Source organism: Numenius arquata, chromosome 3 (assembly GCF_964106895.1).
Source record: "Numenius arquata chromosome 3, bNumArq3.hap1.1, whole genome shotgun sequence".
NCBI lineage: Eukaryota > Metazoa > Chordata > Aves > Charadriiformes > Scolopacidae > Numenius > Numenius arquata.
The window spans coordinates 18,466,608-18,492,834 of NC_133578.1; the positions used below are offsets into that span (position 1 = coordinate 18,466,608).

The 26,227-nt window shown below is 63.7% G+C and overlaps 1 protein-coding gene across 3 annotated transcripts in view; it reads left to right on the top strand.

Moving 5' to 3' along the window:
* The window catches only part of ASIC4 (acid sensing ion channel subunit family member 4), a 62,631-nt gene extending 37,556 nt beyond the window's left edge, over positions 1-25,075 (top strand). Inside the window, exons 2-10 of one of the 3 annotated variants that reach the window (XM_074145175.1) lie at positions 21,819-21,963; positions 22,161-22,288; positions 22,381-22,540; positions 23,033-23,089; positions 23,187-23,340; positions 23,740-23,831; positions 24,149-24,228; positions 24,584-24,688; positions 24,956-25,075. In XM_074145175.1, coding sequence (XP_074001276.1) covers positions 21,819-21,963; positions 22,161-22,288; positions 22,381-22,540; positions 23,033-23,089; positions 23,187-23,340; positions 23,740-23,831; positions 24,149-24,228; positions 24,584-24,688; positions 24,956-25,075 — 1,041 coding nt within the window. Of the gene's footprint in view, positions 1-21,818; positions 21,964-22,160; positions 22,289-22,380; positions 22,541-23,032; positions 23,110-23,186; positions 23,341-23,739; positions 23,832-24,148; positions 24,229-24,583; positions 24,689-24,955 lie in introns of all 3 variants that reach the window. The other 2 variants (XM_074145177.1, XM_074145178.1) reach the window with 2 other exon arrangements.
* Positions 25,076-26,227: the final 1,152 nt, after the last annotated feature.

Consider the following 26,227-nt stretch of genomic DNA (forward strand, 5'->3'; position numbering starts at 1 on the left):
AGGCTGGCAGGGCAGAGCTCCGGTGGATTGGGGCTGGGTACAAGCTTCCCACAGCGTGGACATGGTGTGTGGCATGCACCGTGCTGCGTGGCAGCAGAGGGTGACCGCCAGGACAGTCACCGGGACCTGGTTTCTCAGCGGGTGGCCGTGCAGGACCAGCTGGCCTGCCTGCCTCAGCTGCTTACAGGTCTGCCCTGGGGATGCCCAGGCAGCCAGGCTCTGGTGTGCCAGCACCGTGCACGGGAGCAGAGTTCAGGCATGAGGATGCTCACGAGGGGGCCAGCCGACCCCTGGCCCATGACCCAAAGAAGGGTAGCCCAGGGCTCCCGCAGCCTCCACCCCCCTGTCCCAGCTCAGCTCTCAAGCCCAGCCTTTGAGGCATCAGTGGCTGTCAGCAGAAAGGGGTGTCCCCATCACCTCTCGCTTGCCTGGAGCAAAAGGGTGAACCAGGGACAGGAGAGGCTGCAGGGGATGGGGAGGGACAGGGGAAGGTGTGACCGCTTTCTGCCACATACCATGTCCCAAAGCCTTACCAGGCAGCAGTGGGACCCATCGAGGCATCACACTGTTTGCAGCTGGAGCCTCCTACTCCCGTTCCCTGAGCCGAATTAGTCCCTCGTGCCTCTTCGGAGTGACTGAAACACAGCGCGAGCTGCTTGGCAGGCAGGGTGAGTCCCAGCTGTGATATGTGGGCTTGGGTGCTCCCGTGCCTCCCAGCTGTGGCCCCAAAACAGGGACACCCAGGCTGCAGTGTGTCACGCTGCTCCAGGCTTCATCAGTCCCAGTCCTGGGTCCCCATGTGTGCCTTTATGTTCAGAAAGCTCTTGTACCCCCCGCTGCAGTGGGCGGATACGTGAGTCACAGCATGTCCCAGCGGTGATGGAGGGCTCCCAGACTGCGGCACTTCCCAGTGGGGCAAACGGCCTGGGGTGCTAAGGCGCTCAGCCCATGGCGAGCAGCTCCTGGAGCAGAGGTCACATCCCCAGGGATGCCGGAGAAGGGAAGGAGCTTTTCCCACAGCCGTTCTTGCAGGAGTGCTGGAGTCCTTCCTTCCCTCTGGGCACGAGGTGGGCTTCATCCAGAGGCTGGAGGTTTTACAGCACGAGGGTGGCCAAGCCGTGGGGCTGCCACCGGCCAGCTGTCTGCTCGGGAGCAGGAGCAGCGCCCAGGCTGGAGCGCGTCCCCTCGCGCTGCCGCTTGCAGCTTGTGCTCACACGATAAATAACTCGTGCGGATCCTTTAAGTAAGAGCTGCAAGTGGTAAATGATCTTCCCCTATTTAACGTCACAAATCCACATTCTTTATGGGATAGCAAATTAAGAAACTATGGGGGGAAAAAAAAAAAATCCCCAGCGTAAGCATCTTCCGTGTAATAAAGCCCGGCTGGGCTGTAAATCTCCCCAGGCGGCAGGGACAGCCCTGAGCTGCAGCAAGGCTCCCTTGCAGCCCCGCTGACAAATGTACCCCCTGCATCGGCTGCTGGGGGGCCGTGCCGGAGCCTTTTCCACCCCCCCGCCCCAAGCCGTGCCATGCTCTCCAGCCCCCTCGATCCCCACTCTACCCGGGGATGTGGGTCTGGGCTGCCCCTGCTGCTGCCTGGTGCCCCCCGGCATGCTGCCCGGTGCCTCGGGGAGGGCGGTGGGTGCGGAGCTCTGCCGGCTGGGCGAGCACAGCTGCGGTGCCGAGGGTGCGAAGCGTGCGGCGCCGGCGCGGGAAATCAATAGCGCTCTTTACGTGCCATTAAGCGGGAGGTTGGGAAGCGTCCCCCACGGGGCTGGGGCTCAGCTGCGGCAGGTGGCTGGCCCCCACCCTCGCCCCCGTGCCTGGCACCCCGGTAGGGCCACAGCCCGAGGCCAGTGCTGGCCGTGTCGGGGGGCACCATAGGAAGGGAGAGCCCTCCCGGCAGTGCTTTGGGGACAGGGGGGACAGGCAGCCGGGGTGCACAGGGGTCTGGGGGCTGCAGGAGGAGGTGTGTGGGGGTGGTTGCCCCTGGCTGGCAGCAGCATCCCGACTGCTCGCCGACAGCGGCTGCGGCAGGAGGCTCCGTTCACGGCCGGGAGGGAGCCCGGTGCCTTTCTCAAAACTGCGTTCCCTGTGTTCAAAAGCCTTTTGTTTCTGATCTGTGGATGCCGAAGCCAGTCCTGCCAGGGCTGGAGGTGGGGGGGGAAGCGGGGAGGTTGCCGAGAGCTGGCAGCGCTTCTCAGAGCTGGCACCAGCCCCGGCTCTCCAGGCAGGGCCTCCCACCTGCCCAGGACGTGGCTGGTGGGGAGGGTCTCCCCAGCATCCCATGTAGAGCCCCAGGGGGGGGTAAACCCATGTGCTGAGACAGGGGGAGCATCCTTGGCTGGACCCCATGTGCACCCCGAGAAATGCCAACTGGGGCTGTGGGGTGGGCAGGGGGCAGCAAGCTGTCACCCCTGCCTCCTCCCAGCAAGGCTCTGCCACCATCCCCCCTGCAACCCATGCTGCTTCCGACACGGGGACCCTCTCTGACCTTTCCACCAGAACTGTACTTAATGTCACATTTTCAGCCTATTTTTATGCTTGGTAAAAAAAGCTGGACTCGTTGCTCCTCACCTGCCCTGCCCTGTCTGGTGCCTGCTCAGCCCCCGGCGTTCACTCGCCCCAGTTTCCCTCTCCTCCTCTGCAGGGCTGAGTGTGCCTCAAGGTTCAGGGGGCTCACCAGGGACCCCCAGCCACTCACTGGGCTCCAGGTACTGCAGAACCTGCCCTGACCAGGGCATGGAGAGGCTCTGGGGCCAGGCAGTGCTGTATGGGTCCCAGCACAGCGTCGTCCCCACTGGAGGGTGGCATGGCTGTGGCTGTGGTGGGTGTCTTGCCGTGCCCAGGCTGGGCTGAGACCGGAATGTCGATGCCCGGGACATCCTGGAACATCCCGTGCTGATCCCGTGCCTGTGAGCTGCTCGGCCAAGCCCAGCCGTGCCCATCTGGGTCACCACGCTCTGCTCACCAGATCCGTGTCCCACAGCCCCAGCCCAGCCCCTGAGCCACCTCCCCAGTAATTCACAGCCCATCCGGAGCCCCCCATCCTCACAGCCTTGCCACTGTGCTTGTGTGCCCCCAGGACCGTGTCCTGGGTGGTGCAGAGATGCCATGGGTTGGTTGTGTCCTGTCCGGAGCAGCGGCGGCAGCAGCTCCGGCGCTGTTACACATGAGCCGCCTGGGCACGGCTCAAGGCGCTGCTTGTGCCAGAAAACGGGGGACTTTAATGCAATTCGTTGCCATTTAATTTTACACAATTCCTGCTGCTTAATCCACTGAGAAATGCTAATTTATACAATTCACGTCTAAAAATAAATGTCAGTCCAGCAGCTCCCAGCAGCGGGTAGCTGCTCCCACCAGTTGCCACTGGAGCCTTGTGTGGGGACCCCAGCCCAGAGCTCACCCCGCTCCTGGTCAGTCGAGCTGCTGCTCCTGGCCCTGCAGTGCCCAGCTGTGGCAGCACATGGGTGGATATGGGGGTGACGAGGATTTGGGGTACCCAGGTGGGATGGTGAGGGGCTGGCTGAACCTGCTGGCTGTCTGGGGTGCCACCGCAAAACCCCTCAGCACAGTGGGTTGCGTGGCATGGGGACACTGGGTGTCCTGGAGATCCGTCTGTCTTTTGGATGGCTGGGGAGATGTTAGGGGCATGGGACTCTAAGGTGGTTTTGGGATCCCTGATCCCCTGTGGTTCCTCCTAGGAAAGACAAGCTCAGCCCTGCACGCAGCTGTACCCCAGGCTGTGGCTGGGGGTGCACAGGGTGAGTGTGGGGACCCCGGTGCAAAGGGCTGGTATGGGGCCACCTGGGCTGCGCATGGCGGGTCTGGCTGTGGGTTGGGGCAGCCTCCGCCTGGTTGGCAGGTATTAATTGGTCGCAAAGCGCCGTTAATGAATGTGGGAGCGGAGGGAAGCGCACACCCAGTCTCCCTGGGGAGCAGGGATGCATCAGTAAGTCCCTAAGGAAGCTGCTCTGCAGGGAATGGGGAGTGGGACAGATCCTGCAGGGAGGTGGACTCGTGGCTGAGAAGAGCCCATGCTCAGCTCCCCAAACCCCCTGACTCATCTTCATCCCCCATCCTAGCCCTAGAACATCTCCATACGCCACTGCACTGCTCCTCAACCCCACCAGCCCTTACAGCTCGCCCCCATCACCTCCCCTCTCCCACCCCTTCGCTGGGCAGACCCCCATGCCACCCCCATTCGAGTGGGGTGGCACCGGTGCCAGCAGCAACACTGGGGAGGGGGTGCCAGAGCAGCGGGGCAGTCAGGGAGGGCCGTGGCCATGGGTGCCGGCTCCCTGCAGGTGGGGGCCGAGGTGGAGGAGCAGGGGGGTGCGGAGGCGACGCAGCGGGGGAGCGGAGATGCTGGAGGAGCCAGCGGCTTTCCCACCGTCTCCCTGATTGAGATCGGATCACTGTGAGCATAAAAAAGCTCTCTTCATAATTATATTTAATGAATTGACTTTAAAAGCTCTTACGCTCTTATCTGGGTAATTTAATATCACACACTTAATAAGCCTGTCTCCGATACAGGGGGGAGCCAGCGGCCAGGACGCCCGCGCCTGGTGTGGCTCCCCGGGGACATGGGACGTGCCATGAGGCTGGTCCCGCATGCCGGGCTGGGGGGATTGGGGGCACTGCTGTCCCCCGGGGCTGGGGCACCCATGGGGGTCTGTGGAGCAGTGACATTCCCAGCTGCAGAGTGGGGTGGGCACCTCAGGTGGCTGCGGGAGGGATGGGACCAGGGCACCCATGGGGTCTTTGCCCCAGGAGCGGCTGCTTGCTGGGGCATGGGGCCACAGAGCTGTGGGGCCATGGGGCAGTAGGGACACAGGGCTGTGGGGCTGACAGGGTACAGGGTGACTGGCTGGGGGGCAGGTGGGGTTCAGGCAGGGCATTGCTGTGACCCCATCTTTGGTGCCAGTACCACCCATGGCAGGGGTCCCACAGCCAGGTGGCACTGGGGGCAGCCACGGGGCAGAGTGCACCACAGGTCTCAGTGCCACAATGCTGTTGGCTTCCTGTGTCCCTCCGACTCCAGCCACACGCTGGACTTAAGGTAGACGGCTGGGGTGGCACCGGGGGAAACAAAGGCTTGTCACCATGGTCCCTGCAGCTTTGACCCCTGGCTCCTGCACTGCCAGCTGGGGTGCTGGCTGCCTGCCTGCAGGCAGCCTTTGCTGCAGCCCCAGCAGGAGTCCCCGGTGCCCCTGCGACCCATTGGTGCATGCACAGGGGTGCCTGCGGCGAGCCGGAGGGGCAGGCTCTGCCATATGGAGCCGGGGGCCCCAGGGACCACGGGAGCCTGTGCATGGGCTGGGGCTGGGACCTGTGCCCCATGGCCGTGGGGGCATCCCCCAGCATCTCCCGCACAAGGGCTCACTGGGCAGTGGGGTGTAAAGCCACCAACTGGGCTTGTGTCCCCTGCATGTCAGAGCCAGAGCTGCTGGGATCCGGCCAGTCCCACCAGTCTGGCACTATGTCCCCAGTCACCCCAGACCCTTGGGTCCCTAATTCCCAAGTGATGCAGGGAGGAATGGCACCCTCCAGCATCCCTGCCTGCGCTGCCTCAGGACCCGCGGCAGGAACAGGGAGGGTGACAAGGGCAGGGTGTGTGGTGCTGGCCTGTGGCCAGCCGTCCCCAGGCGCTGGGGTGCCTGGCGGTGCCGGCTGCTGTGCCGGCACTTGGTGCCAAGGCCAGGCGGGCTGGAGGGAGGCGTGTGGCATGCCAAGGCGGCGGGGTGGGGGGACGAGGACACAGCTGCCACCTGGCCCTGTAGGGAGATTCCGGGGGGGCAGCCCCAGGCAGAGCAGGGACCCGGGGCTCCCCGCCGGCGGCACGGGGCAGCCGTGCCGGGTCTCCCTCCGCGGGGGAGCGGCTGGAGCAGGAGGTTTACGGAGCTGCACTAAGTGACGCAAATGGTTTGAAGCCCATAAAGAGAGACGGTTTTATGTAAGACGACTATATAAAGCTCTGCTGTTCTGCCATTGATGAGATATAGGCCTTTATTTATAGAAGGCAATGTTTGCGGGCGAGCGCTGAAAGCCAGCCAGGGACCCGCAGATAGGGCGTCGAGTCATTTCACATGCAGCTGCCGTCGACACTGTTCACACATTAAAGAAAAAAATTAACAAGTTTGCAGCCAGTCAGGTGGAAAAAACAATAATTGTTGAAAACCGTATTTCCCCCTTTTTCTGATAACAAATAGCTGGAACACTGTGTGGGAGGCTTGGGCTTGCTCTGGGAAAGGATGGGCTGAGGCTCTGGCCAGGCTTGGGGATGGAGCTGGAGAGGGGAGGCAGCCAGGGGTGGGAGGAGAGCCCAGGCAGGGGATACAGGGGCTGCTGCCAGCACCCAGGCGTCTGGCAGGGGGATGGACATCCCTGCCTGCCATTTATATGTCCAGGACCGGAATAACAGGGCCTGCAGGCAGGGATGGTGGTGACGGCAGAGCAGCACGGCCATGTGCGTGCTGGGGGCTGGCGGCGGGGGGAGAAACACCAGGAGCATATGGCTGAAGGTGCTGGCTGCATAGGGGGTTGCAGACCAAGCCCCTCTGGGTTTTCCTGCCTGACCCAGCATTGCCTCTCCCCGCCTGCACACACAGGGATGCTCCGAGGTTATTTCTTTGCCAGATGTGGCTGGGTTTTTACTGGAGAGCAAGCAGCGAGTCCCTGTGGTCAGAGCGCTCTGCCAAATTTCGTTTCATGCACGAAAGGAGGAAAAACTTCTCATGATTAATTGTGCAATAGGGGAGAACATGCAGCTCTCTAACCTGCTCCTTGCCGGTCGCTGGCCTTTTCTCCCAGGCGCTGCCCTGACGTGCAGCCAGGGAGGAGGTCCCCAGGGCACGCTCCCTGCAGGTGCGGGGGCAGGAGGGTGCCAACACCTCTGCCACATCCTAACTCCGCAAGGGCCGTGAAGGGGAGGAAAGCCAGCCAGGGCTTCGCAGCAGGGGACCAGAGTCAGGCTCGTGCTTGAGCAGCTTCCCTGCAGCTCCCCGCGCCGTTCTGCGGGTGGCTGTCCCCTGCTTACGCTGCAAAACCTTCCCTCTGTGCTCTGAGCCGTGCCCCGGCGTGCTGCGCCAGCAGCGGGTACAGGCAGGGTGCTGCTGCTGGCCTTATCTGCCCGCGGCTGCGTGGCTGTGCCGGCGGCAAGCGATGAGCCAGGGCACATGGCACCATGCTGCCCATCTCGGGGGGGGGTTTGGACCTGCACCCCGACTAGCTGGGACTCGGGGCTCCCACATGTGCCGCCCTGTCCCGGAGAGACATCGCTGCCTATGTCGCTGCCTGCATTGCTGGTCCTTCCCAGCCACCCTCACACAGGTGGGGAGGGCCCCTCGGTGGAGGCACCCCCAGCTCACCATGCCCCTCTGCAAGCCAGAGCTCGGCTGGACTCAACAGGTTTTCTTCCAGCAGAACAAAAGGTTCCCTCCCTTGCAGTGCTGGGGAGGCAAGCACAGGAGGAGGGGGCCAGGCAGGAAAGCCAGAGGCTGAGAGGACCCGTGGGTGCTGTGTCACAGTGGCATTGTGTTTGGGGACCCCTTTCCATGTTGGGGAAGCTCAGGTGGGCTGGAGAGCTGGCTGGACCCTGCCCACAGTGGCTGGGCAGGCAGGGACCTTGGGGGACCCACTGGCCCGCTGCTGGCCACCAGCCCCTGGGATGTGCAGGGTGGGAGGCGAGAGGAGGCACACGCCTCGTCAGAGCAGAGCTCCTGATTAATCGCTAACTGCCGGCCCTCCAGCCAGCAGCTCATTAGCAGTTTAATTCCCGCTGCCCGGCGCGCTGGAGGGCCACGTGGTTCTGATTGAGCCGGCCGCGCTCATCTGGGCAGCTTCAATCAGGCCACAGCACCCCCACCCCGGTCACAGGCACAATTAGTGGCCATGTTCACCTTCTCCCTCGGGTGGGCTGGGCAGCAGGGGCTGCCGGTGCTGCAGGTGCTGTGGGCGATGCTGTGGGTGATGCTGTGGGTGCTACAGTCAGGCACGGGGGAGGCACATGGGTGACAGTGGCTGCGGAGGGCTGGGGGGCAGCCCCGGGGGCGGGAGACATGGCCACGTCTCCTCCTGTATCCGGCCGTACCTCGGCTGTGCCCGCAGCGTCGCGGTCCCCGTGGTGTCACAAGGCCAGGAGTGGCTGTCAGCAGTGTCAGCAGCTGTGGCGAGGAGCTGCGCTTGGCTGCACAAGGATATCTCACCAGTCTGTCACCCCTGGGGGGCACTGGCCCTGGCACCCCACACGTCCCCGTGCTGTCCCGTCCCTTCACCACCTGCACCCACAGGACGGCACAGCGATGGCTACGGGTGGCAGTCGTGTCCCTGCCTGCACCCTGCTGTCCCTGCCACCACCCCAGGCTCTTTCCTGCCCCAGCTTTTCTTCCTTCTCGGCCAGGGTTCAGCTTGGGGGACCACTCTGGGGATGGGCTGGGGGTGCTCACCTGGGCCAGAGGATCAGGGCAGGGGCAGGAGGGAGCTGGGTGCCCCAGAAGAGCAGGCACCGTCTGTGGATGCAGCCCACGGACCTCGTACCCCATCCTGGGCATGCAGAGGTGGGGATCTCGATGCCTTCCTGCTGCAGGGGGCTGTTTGCAGCTCGGCCGCCCCCCCTTTGCTCTCCAAACCCTGCCCTGCCCTTCACTCCTGAGCTGCCGTCCCCGCAATTTCTTTGCAGCCCGAGGAGGGAGGGAGGGACGGTGCGGCAGAGAGAAGCATCTCCATCTGTCTTCCATGCTCCAGCAGCTGGAGCAGGGCAGGGCAGGGGCCTGCGGGTGTCCCCGCTGCAGGGGGCGGTGGGGCAAGGAGGGATGGGGTGCATGTGGGGACAAGCCAGGGGCCACCCTCGGCCTGTGACCCCCTCGGAGGAGGCAGGGCTGGCGTGGCATCTGCTGCTGCTGCCCCCGGGAAGGGCACGGAGCAGCCTGCCTTCCTGGGCAGCACGGGACCGAGGGCACTATGCAAATCCAGCTGAGATTGATGCAAGTATTAATTATGTCCCAGCAGCTCAGCTCCCACCCGGCCAGACAGGGCGCTGGGTGCCGTCACTGCTCGTGCAGGAGAGATGGGTTTGCGCTGGCAGTGTGTCCCCTATGCCTGTCCCCCTGTCCCCAGCCGGCTCCCACTGCCCCGCTGTGCACTGCGCTGTGCCGTGCCAGGCCAGTCCTGCTCTCCCAGCCCTGTGGCACTGCCTGGCCCAGGGGCTGAAGCCATCACCAAGCAGGGAGGCCATCAGTCCGAGGCAGGAGCAATGCGGGCACTGTCAAGCAGCCTGGCGTGCCCGGCTCTGAGGTCCTGCTAATCAGAGAGTGTCTGCAATTACATGTGCTAATTACGGGCAGAGGTTCACAGCAATTCCTGCCCTGCTGGCACAGTGCTGGTCGCACAGAGGCACATTGCTCCTGCATGAGGACAGGAGCAGATGACCAGGGCTGCTCAGCTGGCTCTCCCTGCCCAGGCATAGCGTATACAGCCAGGACCCCATCCCATCTTCATCCCATCCTATCCTATCCCATCCCATGCTGGATGTGGGTCCAGCATGTGTGGTGCTGTCCTTGAAGCCCTTGCGCATGTAGCTGTGACAGCCGCTCTGTCCTCAAGCGCCTGGCTGATCACATCTTGGTGGAGTTGCTTTTCAGAGGGAGTTTTTCAGGCTCTCACCCCCCTGCGCCGCTGCTGCTCTGACATCCTGTTTCCTTATCGCCTGACATGACCTTAATTAACTCCCTGGGCTGATAATGCTCTGGGCTTCTCCTCCAGGAGCTGTATCTCGGCATCATGTCCTGCTTCACCCACTCAGGGGCCGCTGCAGAGACTGCACAGGCAGCCCGGAGAAAGGGAGAGAGTGGGCTGCGTGGTGCAGGCAGGGCAGGGCAGGGATAACTGGGGACACTGGGGTTACATGGAGGGGATGGGGCAGTACTGGAGGGGGTGGGTTGATGCTGCGTTGAGTGTTGCAGGGAAGAGGTTGCCAGGGTGGAGATGGCTGTCCTGATGCAGAGGTGGGGGTGAGGGCGGGGGGGGGGGCGCTGTGCTGAAGCCCGGGTCAGGGTGGCACGGGCAGCGGTGCCCATGGCAGCAGCATCCATCCCAGGCAGGCAGAGGTGCTGCGCAGCAGCGTGGAGGGGTTCAGGCTCTCCTTGCGCTGCTGCAGGCAGGGCACAGGGGCTGCTCAGTCCCTCGCTCCCACGGGAGCTGGGGCTTGGGGCTCGGGGGGCTGAGCCATCAGGACCCTGCCACCCTGGGGGGCTGCCAGCCTGCCCGCCTGCTGCCAGCCCAGGCGGATTGAAATGCCGGCACCGATGACTTTTGTAGCCACTTTATCTCCCGCGCTTGGCAAATATTGGCGGAGGGGAGATGATTCAATAGCGAGGTTTGCAGATGGGAATCTCGGCATGTGATCCCGCCGGCTCCGTGCCGAGCAGCAGCCCGGCTGCCTCTGCAGGAGCCGCTGCTCACCGGGGCTGAGCCCAGCACGGGCACAGCACGGGGCCACCAGAGCTGCTCCCAGCACCTTCTCCCCATGGACTGGTTCCCAGCAAGGCACTGGTCTGAACTTCACTGTGTTGCAGCTCGTGTCTCATCCTCTATTACAGGCAGCTTGGCCCCTGGAGCAGGGTCCTGGCTTGGGGGTCCTGTTACTCAAATGCCACCAGACCTGTAGGCAGCTCTGTCCTGGCAGCATCTGGGGTGATGCCATAAGCCCTGCAAAAGGTAAAGGGGGCAAAATGCTCTCAGCTGATCTCCTCCCAGCTTGCAGTCACACTACCCTCCTCCCCACAGCTCCTAGTCCCCAAAACCTTAGTTGTGCCTTTCTCAGGTGCTCAGCTCCCATCTCTGGGCCCCCAGCCAGGCAGCAGGTAGGATAGGGAGCTAGTTGTTCCTGGGGGATCTGTGGGCAGGGTGTGGTTTGTCCACTGCTGCCTGTAGATGCAGTGGGAATTGCATTTTCCCAAACCTGGGCATGCAGTGAAGACTACGGGCATTGTGGAAAGTGTGTACAGATACTGCTGCTCACAGCATGTGACATACGGTCTGTGGCTGGCAGCACATGGTCCCGGGAACATAGCGCTGGTTCCGAGCAGGGGGAAGGGAAGTCGGTCTGAAGGACGGAGATGGGAGCTGCTGAATGCTGCTCACCAGTGTGGAGGAGGCAAAGGGGTCATGAGGAGGAGGAAGGAGTCCCCCAGCTGCAGGGACAGGTTGTCCCATCCCATCCCATCCCATCCCATCCCATCCCATCCCATCCCATCCCATCCCATTCCTTCCAGGACATGTCCCTGCTCCCATAGCAAGCCCTGGGAGCTGGGAGGAGCCGAGGGGGTGGGAGGACTGGGGAGCTCCTGCGGATGGTGAGGACCAGCACAAGGGCAATGTGGCCCAAAGCATCCAGGCGGGGCAGGCACTCCAGGAGTCCTGAGACCCCTCAGCCCTTCACTGCCTGCATGGTGAGCAGAGAATGGGGATACAGGGATAATGGGCTGTGGGGTTGTCCCTGCCCACTGGGGAGCCCCTGCCAGCGCAGGGGCTCTGTCGATCAGCCCCTCCGCCTGGGAGCACGCGGGCTGGGGAAAGCCAACCCCTATCATGTTTGTTCCATTGATTTAGCGCCGCGGAGAGGGTTTAATCAGCCTTTAGCCTGCACGCTCCAGCATTAAGAACAAATCCATTAGCCACGAGATAACCACAAAGGGTTGCGCTGAGGCTGGATGAGGTCCCAGCGCCTTCAAGATGCAAATTGGCAATCAAAGATCAAAGCCGTGCAGCTCCCTAATCTCTACTAAAAGGGCTCAGCTATTAACGAGCCCTTTCCCGCTGGGCTGTGATCACCCCACTTCACTCGGGCTCCCGTTGTGCCGGCGGGTTACACCATCACCCCGACTGGCCCCCCGGCCCCCACAGCTCCCAGGGCTTGCCCTGAGGAGGAGCGTGCAGCCAGGGCTCGGGCTGTTTATTTGCATGTTGTTTCCTTTGGTTCTGATACGCTGGGGTCAAATTCATGTTGGCAGAGAAAGCGGAGCCCCCAGCATGGTCAGGGTGTCAGCGGCTGGAGGGGAGGAGAAGGGGAAGAGGCGGCAGCTGGGATGGAGCAGGGTGATGGAGGAGCTGTGCAGGTCTTATGCGATGACTTTGGGGACAGGGGGGATGCTGGCAGGAGGCTCCCCCTCCCACTGCTCAGGGATTTAGCCTGGTTCAGCCCCTGCCTGGCTGCACCAGGTGGCTCAGGGAAATCCCTGCTGGCCCCAGGGAAATCAGTGCTGGGGAGCGTGGGCGGAGGGGACAGGCAGCAGGGTCTGTGTAAGGAACCAGGGCAGAGCAGGGTGTCTTGGAGCCAAATTCCCCTTCCTGGGGTATTCCTGCCCACCCCATGTCACCCTGGAGCAGGGGATGCACAAGGCCTCAGCTCCCACAGCTGCCCTGCCATCTCCCACATTGTGCTGGGGTCAGGCTGCAGGTTGGGGGGTTTCCTCCCGTTCTCTGCCCAGGCCATCCTGCCTGTGGTGGCTCAATGCACGGCTGCCCTGGCAGCCCTGCGAGTCCCAGCTGCCCTGCACCATGCAGGAGAGTCACAAAGCTGCCGAGCTGTGACAGGAGCTGCGCTGCCAGCACCGTCAGCAAATCTCTGGCAGCACAGATGTGTGCTCTGCTCAGCCTGGTCCAGCTCAGTGACCAGCATCCTCCTGCATCCCACCACGATGGTGAGAGGCTGGGTGAGGCACCTTGGGACAAGGGGTCAGGGGACCCATCAGCCCTGGCAGTGGGGACCAGAGGGTCATGCCCAGCTTTCCTCCATCTGAGGACCTGCTCTGCCGGCAGTCACTTGGCGAGGTGCCACTCGTGGCTCTCACGGCACCCCCAGGCAGGCGGCACAGCCTTGCAAGAGGAGCAGGCAGCGAGGCGCTGGCAGCACCTCAGCCAGGGTGACAATAAATCTTATCAGTGTAAACCCATCCGTAGGCAGCAGGATAACCCCAGTGACAGCCTGGCTAGCACGGTGGCTTCATCTGCACCATGTCAGTGCTGTGGATTTACAGATAAATGCCACGCTGGAGGGGCCGTGTCTGTGCTGGCACCTGCCGGCTCCCAGGAGGTGGCCCCCCTCCTGCCCACCCCTGCCCTGTGGCTGTGGGAGCTGCCTGGCCCAGGCCGGGTGTGAGCCAGTGACATTGGCCGTGGTGTGCCTGGTGGGATGATCACACAGAGCGGAGCTGGTCTGGCACCACCAGGGGAGCACCTGGATAGGTGAGGATGGAGGGAGGGGGACATGCAGGATAAGGTGGCATTGCCTTGCCTGCTGTCCTGACCCTGCTGTGTCCTACACACACTGTCCCACAGAGCCCTGCAACCTCTGTCCAACCATGGGGGTATGGGCACTGCACAGGCTGGACCACCAGAGCACGCGTGCAGGTGCAAAGACCAGGAAATGTGTGTGTGACACTGGCAGTGTGTTCCCGAGGCTGTGTGACAGCGCTATGTGTGAGACAGCACGCTCCACGAGTGCAGGCTGTGTGCACATCCCTCTGTGTGTGTGTTCCTGTGCAGCCACCCTGCTCCAACTGGGCATGTGGGGGCGGGGGGGGGGATCCTTGTGTGCCAGGCGTGGGGTGCCAGGCGTGTGCCCGCCAGCACAGTGGGCCCGGCGGAGGCTGCCGAGCGAAGCGGGCTGGCAGCAGCCGCTGCCCCAGGCCAGCGCTTCCCGGCTCAGCTCTTACATCTCCCGGCAGCGGGGCCCGCGCAGCCGTGGGAGCAGTAATGAGATGGAGCAGCAGAAGGACGGCGAGATAAGGCTGCCTGCGCTGCCCCAGCAGATTAAACGCTGGGATTAAGCAGGCGGTGCCAGCTCTGCTGCCTTTTTATCTCGCTGCTTCTCCCCTCTTATTCTCCCGCAGTCGATAGTGAACGGTCTCCGAGCTGTCAGCAAAGGAAATTGCTTGTTAACCCTTTGGGGACGGGCGGCGCAGCAGTCTCTGCACGGCTGCTTTCAAAGAGAAGCGGTCCCCAGGGACCTGGAGAGCTCTGCCTGTGCCGGGCAGCAGAGCAGCGGGGACTGCGGTGCTGTGCGCTGCCTCCCCGCAGTGCCCCGGAGTGTGAAGGGGAGCGAGGAAGGTCTGGTGGCACCCAGGACCTGCTCAGGGTCTCATCTCTCAGCCAAAAGCCACCAGCATCCAACTGGCACAAGGCAGAGGTACTGATGTCCCTGCAGGGCAGGGAGCATCCTAGAGCACTGGGGTCCCTGTGGGGTAACAGCAGACAGAGAGCAGAGGCTGCCTGAGCTCCACAAAGGAGCCCTGGGGATGCTGTGTACCCCACTTTCGGGTATCCTTGATGGTCCCTGCTTCCTCCAGCCTGCAGGATGGATGGTCTCAGTGCTACATCTCTGTGTGAGACCGTAGGGCTGGGGATACTTCCCTGGTGCTGGGGCCAAGTGTCACAGACCAGCTCTGCCTGCACAGCACCCCACATGGTGCTGGGTCTCCTCTGGCTGCCAAGAGGAGCCCGCTACCCAAAACCATAATTATTGCTCTCTGTGTATGTGCGTGTTTTGTTGGGTTTGCAGCAGCAAGGCTGAGCTGCAGCCCATCCCAGCGCTTATGCGTAGCGTGCAGTGCTGTGTGCCCGGGGGCAACGTGCCCAGCGCGGGGGTGTTTGAGGATGGGAAGCCGGCTGGAGAGCGCCGGAGGGTGCACAGAGTGATGGCAGGATTGCTGCTCAGCACAGTCCAAACCCAGGCTGGGGAGCATGTTAGCAGCTCATCAAGCTCACTCTGGCATATTTGGGGGTGCAGCTTTAGCGCCCCTTTCCCATGAGGACTCTGAGCATCTCCTGGCTCTGCCCCATGGCTTTCCCCATCTCCCTCCCAGGGGAAGCAGGAGGCGGGAACATGGGGCAGAGATCTCCTGCAGCCTGAGCACCAAACCCACATGCTTAGGGAGAGTCCAGGCGACACGCTCAACATCTCAGAGAGGTTTGCTGGCTGCTAACAGGCTGAAGTGGGCTTCCTTGGCTCCTTCCCCCCTGCCTTTCTGCACCCCTACCCTATACTGCAGCATGCCTCCCCCCTCCACCAGCAGCCCTGGCACTTCATCTCCTTCAATTCCCTTGGTGTTGACTCCATCACCTGCCCAGGTGATCTTCTTGGTGGACGCAAGCAAACTGCATGAAAGCAGAAGCTGCCGGGAGGTCTGCAGGGAGCAGGTTAGTCCTGGCCAGGGCGGTGGTCCTGACTTGGGTGGGATGCTGCCCCATGGTCGCTGTGGGATGGAGAGGGCAGAGCCATGCATCTTGCGTGGGTCAGGGACCTCGGTGGAGCAGCGTGCAAGCCCTGGGCAGGCAGGACTGAGGAAGCTGCCGGGGAGCTGGAGCAGATGCCGTGCCAGGCAGCCGGGCTGCCCAGGCAAACAGAGCCTGAATCGGGAGAGGAAACCAGGAGCGATTGGCATGTGCGGGCTGGCAGGCTGAAGGCTGCGAGGGGATGGGATTGCTGTTTATAAATACATCAAGGGAGTAAACACAAGGGAGGGAAGAGAGCTATTTAAGCTAAGGGACAATGCTGGCACGAAAACAAATGGTACAAACTGGCCATGAATAAATTGAGGCTGGAAATGAGGAGCTGAGTGAGATACTGGGACGAATTCCCCCCAGAAGCAATGGGAGGGGAAAGCACAACTTTGTGATGGCACTTGCTCTGCTACTGGAGGCAGCTGTGTGCTGCTGTGCCTGCACAGCGGGGCCAAGAGGTGAGGACCTGGGGTCCCCAGCCCCTCACCTCCATGTCACAGCCACCTTGGCTCCATGTGGCATTGGTGGCAAGGCCTCCTCCAGCTCCTGGCTTGGACGGTGCAGGACTCCCGGGGCGATAGCTTGCAGGGAGAGCTCTTTCTCTGGCACACAAGTTTGGCTGTGCTGTCACGGATGCTGCTCCTGAAAGCAGGACGGTGCCAGTGTCCCCCTGCTTTACTGGTGTCACTGGTAGTGCTGGGGCAGATGCACTGGGAAGGTGTCCTTGACCATGCATGCGGTGCATCCCTCTGCCATGCATTGCATCCCTGTGCTCCTGACCTACCAGGAGCAGGGAACCCTGGTCCAGATCCTGCCTGCTCCTGGGGGGGCACCGGGCTGCACGCTGGCCCCGATGCAGCAGACTTGCAGTGACCTGCTCGTCGTGCCTGGTGCTGGGGCTCGGGTGCCTCCCGCTGCTCCCCCTGCCTGGTGGCACAGCCCACGGCACAGCTGAGCACTTGGTATTCTGGCAGCGATCCTGCTTGGCACGAGAGGGGTTCTGCCAGCCCCATGCACCCACGTCTCCGCTGCTGGCTCAGGCCTGGCCGAGGGGGCTCATCTGGCACGGACTGGCCTGTGGCACAGAGAGAGGCACATCTGCGGTGGCAGGAGGGGTCCTGGCCCCTCTGGGATGTGCCTGCATTATCCTCCAGCCCCACTGCTGCCCTACTGCTCTCCCTCCTCCTGGGGAAGTGGGTCGGGGCACCGCAGAGGATGCTCTAGAGCTTGGCCCTTTGCAGGACAGGGGGGACAAAGAGCCCAGCCCAGTCCTGCTCTGCCAGGACTGAGGCTGCAGAGCCCAGTGCCCCATGGAGGCGGGAGCCCTGGCCCCTACAAGCAGGGCTGCATCCCGCAGGAGCCATCCCAGCAGCTCTGCGTGGGGCAGGTGGCTGCGCCGAGGGGCTGCTGGTGTGGGGGATGGTTGTGCTGCCGCCAGAGCTGGGGTCGAGCCAAACTGGCACTGTTCCCCAACCCCTCCTGGGAGCAGGGAAGGGAAATGGTGCGACCGTGCATGAGAGGGGACGTTTGCAGAGGCGAAAACATCCCACTGGCTCAGAAAATTGCTGCAGAATCGGGCTTGAAATGAGTTGAAATTGCTGAATCCAAGCGGATCTCATATCCCGGGCAGTTGCAATGCTGGCGTCAGCGCTGCGGCTTCCCTCCCGGGGCACCCAGGCGGGGCCTGGCCGTGCTGCACGGGGGGGAGCAGGCTGCTGGGGATGCAGTGGGGGGCTGCCACGGGGGGGCCAGGGACGTGGTGAGGGGCTTCAGCAGAGCTGGGCTCCGGGGCTGGAATGGCCACCGCAGGGGGAAGAAGCATGCTTGGGTGTGCCATTGCCCCAGCTCTGCCAGTGCTGTCCCAGTTTGGCCCCGGTTCCTGTGCTGTGTCTCCTGGCCAGGGGCATCCCTGTGCCTCCAGCTGCCTGCGCTCACTTAGGAAGCAGCATTTCCAGTTTTGGAGGCTGCTTTCCTTTATACCGCAGCTCTGGCCATGATAATTTGCTCTCTGAGCTGGCGTACCTGGAGGGTATACCTGGACTGACATCCCTGCCAAGCCCAAGGTGGGCAGCGCTCCAGTGTTTTCCCATCTCTGTCCCCATCCCAATTATGGCCCAGTGATGACTGTTCTCAAGGGTGTCTCTATGCTGGGGTGCTTGGTGTGCATGGTGTCCATGTCCTGCATGGTGTGCCCATGCCCAGGACCTGACTGCCAGCTGCATGTCCCAGCAGGAATGTGGGAGCAGGGCTGGGTGTCCCAGCGGGGACATGGGAGCAGGGCTGGGTGTTCCAGTGGGGACATGGGAGCAGGGCTGGGTGCCCCGGGTGTGCAGAAGCAGGACCCGCCAGCACCGCACATGCTGCAGCTCGTTTGAAAATGTTTGGCTGGAAGCTTAGCGCGGCCTCTTGTCTCCTTAGAGCAATCAGGATTTGTCGCTGCTTGCAATGTTTAATGTCGTCTTCCAGAGGCTAAATACCGTGGGGAGCTGTGTAAGCCGCGGAAATACCTGCGTGAGCTGGGATCAGCCAGAGGCTGGCACAATGGGCTGCCAGAGGCAGGGATAGGGGGAGGGGGTGTGTGGGGCTGGTTCTTGTGCCCCCAGTGCTCATGGGTGGGCTGGGGTGAGCTGGGGTGAGGGTGCTGGGGGCCAGCACCCTGTTCTCATGGGGTGCCCTGCATCAGGAGGTCAGGATGACAAGCCCCAGGGGGTGGAGGAGACGGGGTGGGGGGACCCAGAACTGCGTAGGGTGGGGAGGAGGATGCCAGGACCCCGTTGATCTCTGGCTGGGATCCTCCTGCCAAGGCACAAGCAGCTATTTCTGTCAAGGTCAGTGTGTCTCCGCGGCAGAGAGCAAGGAAATGAGGAATCATGTCGAGAAATTATCTCCCTAATGGGGTCTCCCCTGCACGTGAGCGCGGTGCGGGGATGCCGGCATGCAGCAGCTGAGCGAGGAGACTGTCACGCAGTGCAGGAATCCTGCCACCCCAGCCCCGAGGCTATGGCACCCATGGGTGCCTGACAAGCGGAACAGGGTGCCCGAGGTCCCATGCCCCAGGCACCATCCCCAGCTAGACACGTGTGCTCCAGCCCTTCAAGGTGCTTTTCTGGGTCAGCTGCGGGGAGGAAATCATGTTCCTGGTACAGGCAGGCTCTTCTCTACCCTTCCTCCTCCTCCTCCTCATGCACTCCCTGTTATCTAATTGGGTTTGTCATGCTGGAAAGGCAAAGCCCTTCAGGACTGTGCTGTGCTCTCGCCAGCGCGATTTCACAGCTGGCCTCGGCACCCCAGCAGCCGACAAGTGAGTAGCTCAGCTGGGCGCCTCGGGCACCCCTGCCCTCCCTACGTGCCCCTGAAGCCGTGACCACCCACCTGGGGCTGCAGGCGACAGGGGACAAGGCCACTGCCACCACTGGACCTTCTCCTCCAGCCCTGCCCCACACTAGTCCCTGTCCCCAAGCTGTCTGTCCCCAAGTGCCCCAGCCTCTGCATCGCGTCCCTATCCCTCTCCCTGCTCCAGGGTGATTGCGATGCCGCCCGGAGATGTCTGAACCAACGTGAGATGGAAGCGTTCGGAGAAATGACATTTCCTCCAGCCTGGGAAGCTCATCCTCCGTTTAAAGAAAACTAATATAAAAGCTGCTCTGGTGTGCAAGGGGCTGATGGTATCAGGCTGGCAGCCTCCGGCTCTCAGAGCCTCAATAAATCTCAGCAAGGAGCCGAGCCACCTCCAGCAGCCCCACACAGACACGCCAGCATGGGGGATGCTGAGCCGTGTCCCAGGGATGGTGCAGGGACACCCAGGCTGGAGGGGACAGCTCAGTGTGGGATGGGGTGACCCACTGGGCTGGTCCCGAGGGTGGAGAGAGCAGGGAGCCCACGGCAGTGCTCCTGCTCACTGCTGATTGTGCTGTGGCGGGGACGGTGCCAGGACCGGTGACAGCTCTGGGGCATGGGGCCATGTGGGTGGCGAGGGCTTTGTGTCCCCAGAGAGATGCGCTCTGCCCCGGGGAAGCACTGCGGCCCCGCAAGAGCATTTTCTCCTCCAGCAAAGCAAGCAGCGGCGCAGGCATCCCGTGGCGGGCGGGATGGGGACCGGCCATCCCCAGGACACACCGGGCTGGGCTGGGAGAACGGGTGCTGGGGAGGGACGGTGGGAATGTGCCCGGCGGGGCCGGCGCTGCGCACCCTCTGCAGGCCAAACGCGGGTCCCTGCTGCCCCCTGCCTGCGGCTGCCGGGAGCCGGGGTACAGGGGTGCCGAGAGCCGGGGAGACGGGGTGCTGGGGCTTGTCCCTGGCCACAGCCAGCAAGGCCCGGAGCTGGCACCCTGAGTGCCCTTGGGCTGGGCTTCTCCCTGCTGCGGGGCAGGGCGTGCGATGGAGGTGGGGTGGGAGGGAAGTGCCCTGGGTACCGGAGATGCCGCCCACTGCCTCTGCTCACCTACCTCAGCGCCTGTCCCATTCCCAAACCCCATTCCTGACCTGCCTGGCGTCCTCCTGCGCCTGTCACCAAGCTGCCAGCTTGGATCATGGCTGGATCCCTGGCATGGCTGCAGAGTCACACCTTGATCAGGCAGCAAGGCTGGCAGCATGGATGGTGCTGGGAGTCACTGCAGCTCTGCTCTTTCCAGTCCCCCCTTTCACCGCTGTTTCCTCCTGTCCAGCTGCCATGGAGCAGTAGGGATGCTGCCCTTCATGGGGGACACCACAGCCCTGGCTCGTGTCAGGGCTGTGGAAGCTGCGGGACCCTGGTGCCAAAGGCAGGTGCCTGGGAGCGGCAGCAGCAGGAGATGAGAAGCAGCTCAGGAGCGTGGTGCTGAGCTTTGAAGGCACCCTGACAGGCTGTCGGGGCCCCGCCAGCCGCGCTGACAACCTGGTGCAGAGACACCCCCCCCCACCTGCCACTGCTGCACTCTGATCACAGCCTTGCCGTCACTTCAAAGTGCCCGCCGTGCTCAAGTGGGCTCCCACGCAGTCATTCGCCCCACAGCTCTACTACTCCTGCCCCATGGGCTCACTTCTGCCCTACAGGGCCCAGATAGATCTACCGGGGTCCCCAGCTCCAGGGTGGGGGATACCAGGGTACAGCACTGAAGACCAAGGTACACATGTGGTCCTGAGCAGCGCTGGTAGCGGCTGATTGCTTCCCAGGCCTGGCACTGTCCTGTCTCTATGGGGCAGGGCCCCTAGCCCCAGAGCAGCCATGGCTGGGGACCCTGGATGTCCAGGCAGGGATCTGAAGTGGCTGCGGTGCCTGGGCAGGGGGCAATAGGGACAAGCTGGGGTGCAGCATCCCTTGGCACAGGACTCATGCAGCCTGGCTGGGACAGGACATCACCATCCAGACACCGGTGTCCACCATGCTGGGGCACTGGGTGCTGCCAGGTCACCCTGCCTGGGGTAACGCAACAACCCCCTCTGTCCCAGCCCAGCTCTGGGAGGAATTTTCCATTCCCGAATGGAGGTTGGGGAAAGGCGTGTGTTTGCAGCAGCCCCCTCCTCTCCCTCCCCTCGCCCGTCACCGGAGCAGCTCAGGAAGGCGCCTGCCACGTTTGTCTCCAGGAAGGTGCAGAGCAAAAGCCTCCAGGGAGGGAGAGCTCCCTGGAGGGGACCAGGGACCCTGGGCAGCCTTGAGGACAGCCTGCACCCCGCTTTCCAGAGGAGCCACCCTGCCTGCAGCCATGCCACTGCCCTTTGCCTGCTGCCGGGATGAGGAAGCCCTGGCAGCAGCTCAGGACGAAGGCACTGCCCAGCTCACCGTCGGCATCCTGCGAGCCACCAGGATCCCCGGGCTGCACTACATGTGCACCCGGCCACAGTCCCGCCTGCGCCGCCTGCTCTGGAGCCTGGCCTTCCTGGCCTCCGCTGCGCTACTGGCCACCGGCACCACCGACCGCCTGCATCACTTGCTCTCGCACCCCGTGCACACCCGGGCACACCTCGCCCGGGCCCCCCAGCTCCACTTCCCGGCCGTCACCCTCTGCAACCCCAACCGGGCACGCTTCCTGCGCCTCACCAAGCCCGACCTCTACTCAGTGGGACAGTGGCTGGGGCTGGCCCAGGAGAACCGCTCGCTGGTGCCTGAGATGCTGGACGTGCTGGGGGAGGACCAGCGCGCGTGGCTGACGCGCCTCGCCAACTACTCGCGCTTCTTGCCACCCCGCCGCTCTGAGCGCACAATGCAGAGTTTCTTCCACCGCCTGGGACACCAGATCGAGGACATGCTGGTGGAGTGCCGCTTTCAGGGGGAGCGCTGCGGCCCCCAGCACTTCGCCCCTGTGAGTCCCCTCCTGGCAGGGGCAGGACAGCTGGGCTGCCCTGTGGGTGCTGGGAGAGATGCTTCACCCCCCCTCCCAGCAAGAGTGGAGGGGTGGCAGCGTAGTGGGGGGAGGCTTAGTTGAGCCCTTCTAAGGGCCATGCAAGACTGTTTGCCCCTTTGAGCACCTCCATGAGATTGGAAAGGGATCTCATCCTGCTTGCTGAACGCGCTGCCAGATGCCTGCTTGCTCCTTCAACCCCTCTTTCTCCATCCCCAGGTCTACACACGCTACGGTAAGTGCTACACCTTCAACGGGGACCGGAGGAACCCGCGGGTGACCCGCCAGGGTGGCATGGGCAATGGGCTGGAGATCATGCTGGACATCCAGCAGGAAGAGTACCTGCCCATCTGGAGAGAGACCAGTGAGTGGGGGACGGGTGAGGGGTGCTGGGAGTGGGGGCTGCTGGGCAAGCAGAGCACCCTGGGGGGGCACTTATGGGGCAAGTGGGGCACTGGAGGGGTGCTGGGCCCCAGGGCGCAGGTCCTGAGTGGGTGTTGGGGCAAGGCTGAGGGATGTCCCTGTGGGCAGGCATGCAGCCCCACTGTCCTTCTCCCGCAGACGAGACGTCATTTGAAGCTGGCATCCGGGTCCAGATCCACAGCCAGGACGAGCCGCCCTACATCCATCAGCTGGGCTTCGGTGTCTCGCCCGGCTTCCAGACATTCGTGTCCTGCCAGGAGCAGCGGGTAAGGCAGGATGCCCCACAGCCCCCGGGGAGGTGCCCACGGGCACCCAGCCTGGGGTTGGCCCTGCAGTGATGTCCCTCTCGCCCTGGCAGCTCACCTACCTGCCGCAGCCGTGGGGGAACTGCCGGGCCAGCGTGCAGGGGGAGCAGACGCTGCCCGGCTACGACACCTACAGCATCGCTGCCTGCCGCCTGCAGTGCGAGAAGGAGGCTGTGGTGCGGAGCTGCCACTGCCGCATGGTCCACATGCCAGGTGAGGGGTGTGTGACAACATGTGGGCACCCTGCTGCACTGCCGGTCCTGCCCGGGGCTGCCCTCACCCCTTACAGCCTGTACCCTGAGATCGTCCCTGCCCCATCCCTCTGCACCCAAGGGTACCTGTCTGTCCATCCCTCTGCACCCAAGGTTGCCCCCCTGCCCCATCCCTCCGCATCCCTTGTCCCATCCCTCCGCACCCAAGTGTCCCCCCTGCCCATCCCTCCACAACCAAGGACCACCCTATCCTCTCTGCACGCTGGGTCAGCCCCTGTCCTACCCTCCTTACACCCCAGATCAGCCCCTTCCCTGTCTGCTTTGTACCCAGGGGCCACCCCTGTCCCAGCCAATGTGCACCCAAGGGCCACTGTCCCCATCCCATCCGCACTCAGGGGCCACCGCTGCCCCACCGCCTTTAGGGGAGTGAGTCAAGGGTGGGGGGAAGAAGTGGGACAGACTCCCACCCTCCCAACCAGCTGCTTCTCCTCAGGCAACGAGTCCATCTGCTCCCCCAACGTGTACATTGAGTGTGCTGACCACACGCTGGGTAGGTGCAGCGGAGGGCGGGTGGCTGGGGGCTCGCTGGGTGCCCCCAGGGAGGGGGCGGGAGGGGTGCAGCCATGCCGATGAGTGCATGCCTCCAGATGCGGCGGTGGAGGACAGCCAGGAGCGCTGCAGCTGCCCCACGCCGTGCAACCTGACGCGCTACGGCAAGGAGATCTCCATGGTGCGCATCCCCAACAAGGGCTCAGCGCGCTACCTTGCCCGCAAGTACAATAAGAACGAGACCTACATTCGGTGAGTTGCCAGCCCCGGGGTGTGCCAGCTGGGTGGACAGGGGGCGGGGGACCTGGGGACCCCCCATCCCACTCCTGGCAGCGTGTGGGAAGTGGATCCTGGCACACATGGTCCCTGCAGTGTCCTCTGCCCAAGGGTGGCTGCCACTAGAGCATCATCTCCCCAACTCATCTGTGTCCTCCCAGCCCTCCTGCCAACATCTCCCCACCCCATGGTCCCTTCCGACCTGGAACATGCCCCTTCCTTGTCCCTACCACACTGGCCTGAATAAGTCACCAGGGCCCTGGGAGCACCTGGGAGCTGGGGAGCTGGGGGACCGGGTGGCAAGGTTTGGGGGTCAGTGGAAGTGGGAGACTTGGTGACCATCCCTCCTTGCCGAGCACTGCAGTGTTCCCACAGGGAGAACTTCCTGGTACTGGACATCTTCTTTGAAGCACTCAACTACGAGGCCATTGAGCAGAAGAAAGCCTACGACCTTGCTGGACTTCTCGGTGATTCTCCCACCTTCCCGTGGGACCCTGATGCATGGAGCTCTGTGTCCCAGCCCTGGGAGGATGTGGGGCTGAAGGGGGAGGGATCACACAGGGCAGGAGCTGGCAGCAGACTGGCTGAAGGGTGGCATGCTGCTGGCCATCCCCTATCCTTCACGTCCCCTGCTCCCTCCATCCTGCTCCCCCTGCCTCTGTGACTGCTCTGCTCCCCTCCATCCGGCAGGTCTGGCACTGCCTGCAGCCCCACTGGCCCTCCCTGGGCTCCATGGGGGCTGCACAGCAGCTCCTGGTGACCATCTCTTCCTCTTCCTCCCCAGGGGATATCGGGGGACAGATGGGCCTATTCATCGGCGCCAGCATCCTCACCATCTTGGAGATCCTGGACTACGTCTACGAGGTGCGCTGAGCCCTCGGGGCTGTGGCTCGGTGGTGGGAGCAGAGCCATCGCACACAGGCGAGGTGCAGAGTCGGCGCCGGGCTCCCTGTGTGTCGGGGGGTGGGTGTGTGTCGCCACCCCAGAGGGCTGTTACAGCCCCCAAATGGGGCAACTGCCAGCAGGAGGCTGTGGGAGGACAGGTCCCCCAGAATCCCTCATTGGCCTGAAGACAGGGCAGGCGGTGGGCAGAGGTGCTGTCCCCACCATGTTCCCGGGGTGGGCATGGGACCAGGTGGCAGGTCCGTGTAGATTGGGGTGTCCACACACAGGGTGCTGCCTGCGTGCGGGTCTGGGGCTGACCCCCATCTGTACCCAGGTGATCCGGGACAGGGTGAGCCGGGTCCTGCGCCGCTCCAAACCACCCCTGAAGAAGCCCTCGGGCAGCATCGCCACGCTGGGACTGGAGGAGCTCAAGGACCAGGTACCCCTCAGGGATAGGGGGCAGGGGGAACTGCCCGGAGGGCTGCAAGGACAGGGCCTGGGCAGCATCCACATCTGTCCTGGGGGAAGGGGCATTGTCCCAAGAGCAAGGGACAGCACGGCTCCACGTTTGGTGCCCTCAGGCTGGGTGACAGGGAGATGGGTGCCCCTAGGGGAGCTCCTGGGGACAGGCTGTGCTGGGTAGGGGGCCTGGGGGGGACAGGGTGCATAGGGTCTGTGGCCACCCCACTGACTGCCATCTCCGCAGAGTCCCTGCGAGACGCTGGGCCGGCACGTGGAAGGCGCCTACAACGCGGGCATCCTGCCCAACCACCACCACCGCCACCACTACCCTCACCAGGGCGTCTTCGAGGACTTCGCCTGCTAGGCCAGCTCGGGACTGGGGGGAGGAAGCCCCCTGCCACCCCCCTCCCCACCGTCCGCATGGAGAGGGACCGGGGCACTGGGTGCAGTGGGCGCAGGCACCCGCCTCCCCCACCCCACGGCCAGCACCGGCCATGCTGTTCGCCCCTGGAGCTGCCTTAGCACCGGCACCGGAGCGGCCCCCCAGCCCTTTCACCCGTCCCCTCCGCTCGCCCCCAGCACGAGGGCTCGGCCCCGTCTCAAGCACACCACGTGGAGGGGGATGGGCACATTGGGGGGGGGGGGTTGGGGTAGCAGCGGGGTGCAGGGCAGAGGGGCTCTGGCGATGCAGAGCAGCAGGGGGTAAGCTGGGGTTCCTGCGAGTCCCTCCAAGCCCTCCCCTGCTGACCCCTCCTGGGTGGGTGTCTCTGCCCTGCATGGTCCCCCCCCAAGAGAGAGATGTGCCTGGAACAGCTTCCCCACCCCGCACAGGGACCACCACCCCCCCCATATTCCTGCTGCAGGACAGGGCAGCATTGCAGGGCATCCCTCTGAGAAGCACGACACCCCCCCAACCCCCCCTGGCCAGGCCAGGGACACCCCACCTGCAGCCACACCTGCATGGCACCACCCTGACCCCTGGCGCCACCACCACCACTGTGACACACCACCCCCCCCAAACATCTGCCCACCTTTCCCCGTCCTTATGCAGCCTACCAAGGCTGCATCCCCCCCCTCCTCCACCATCACGATTCCCAGCCAGACCCCTGCACTGTGACCCCCCCTCCCCACTCCAGTGTTGGCCCCCAATAGCCCCCAGTCATTGCGGCACTGCAAACCTACCGCCTCCCCCCTCGCCTGCCCCTTGTGTCCCCCCATCCCTCCCCATCTTCTCCTTGCCCAGGTATTGCCCAAAGCGGCTCGTCCCAGCCCAGGCGGCGTGGAGTGGGGGGTCCTGCCTCGCTCCCCTGCCTGTCGCCACTCTTTTGCACCGTGCACGTACCCCTTGCCACGCTCCCACCCCCACCCCACCCACCCCCGGGTGCTGAGCACCCGCTGTGCCTCCCCCAGACTGTACACGGTTAGGAGGGTGCCCCGTGCCCAGCACCGCCCGGACAGCCACAGCCTGACCCACCGGCCGGAACCTCAGCCAGGACCGGCACCCACAGCCCTCCTG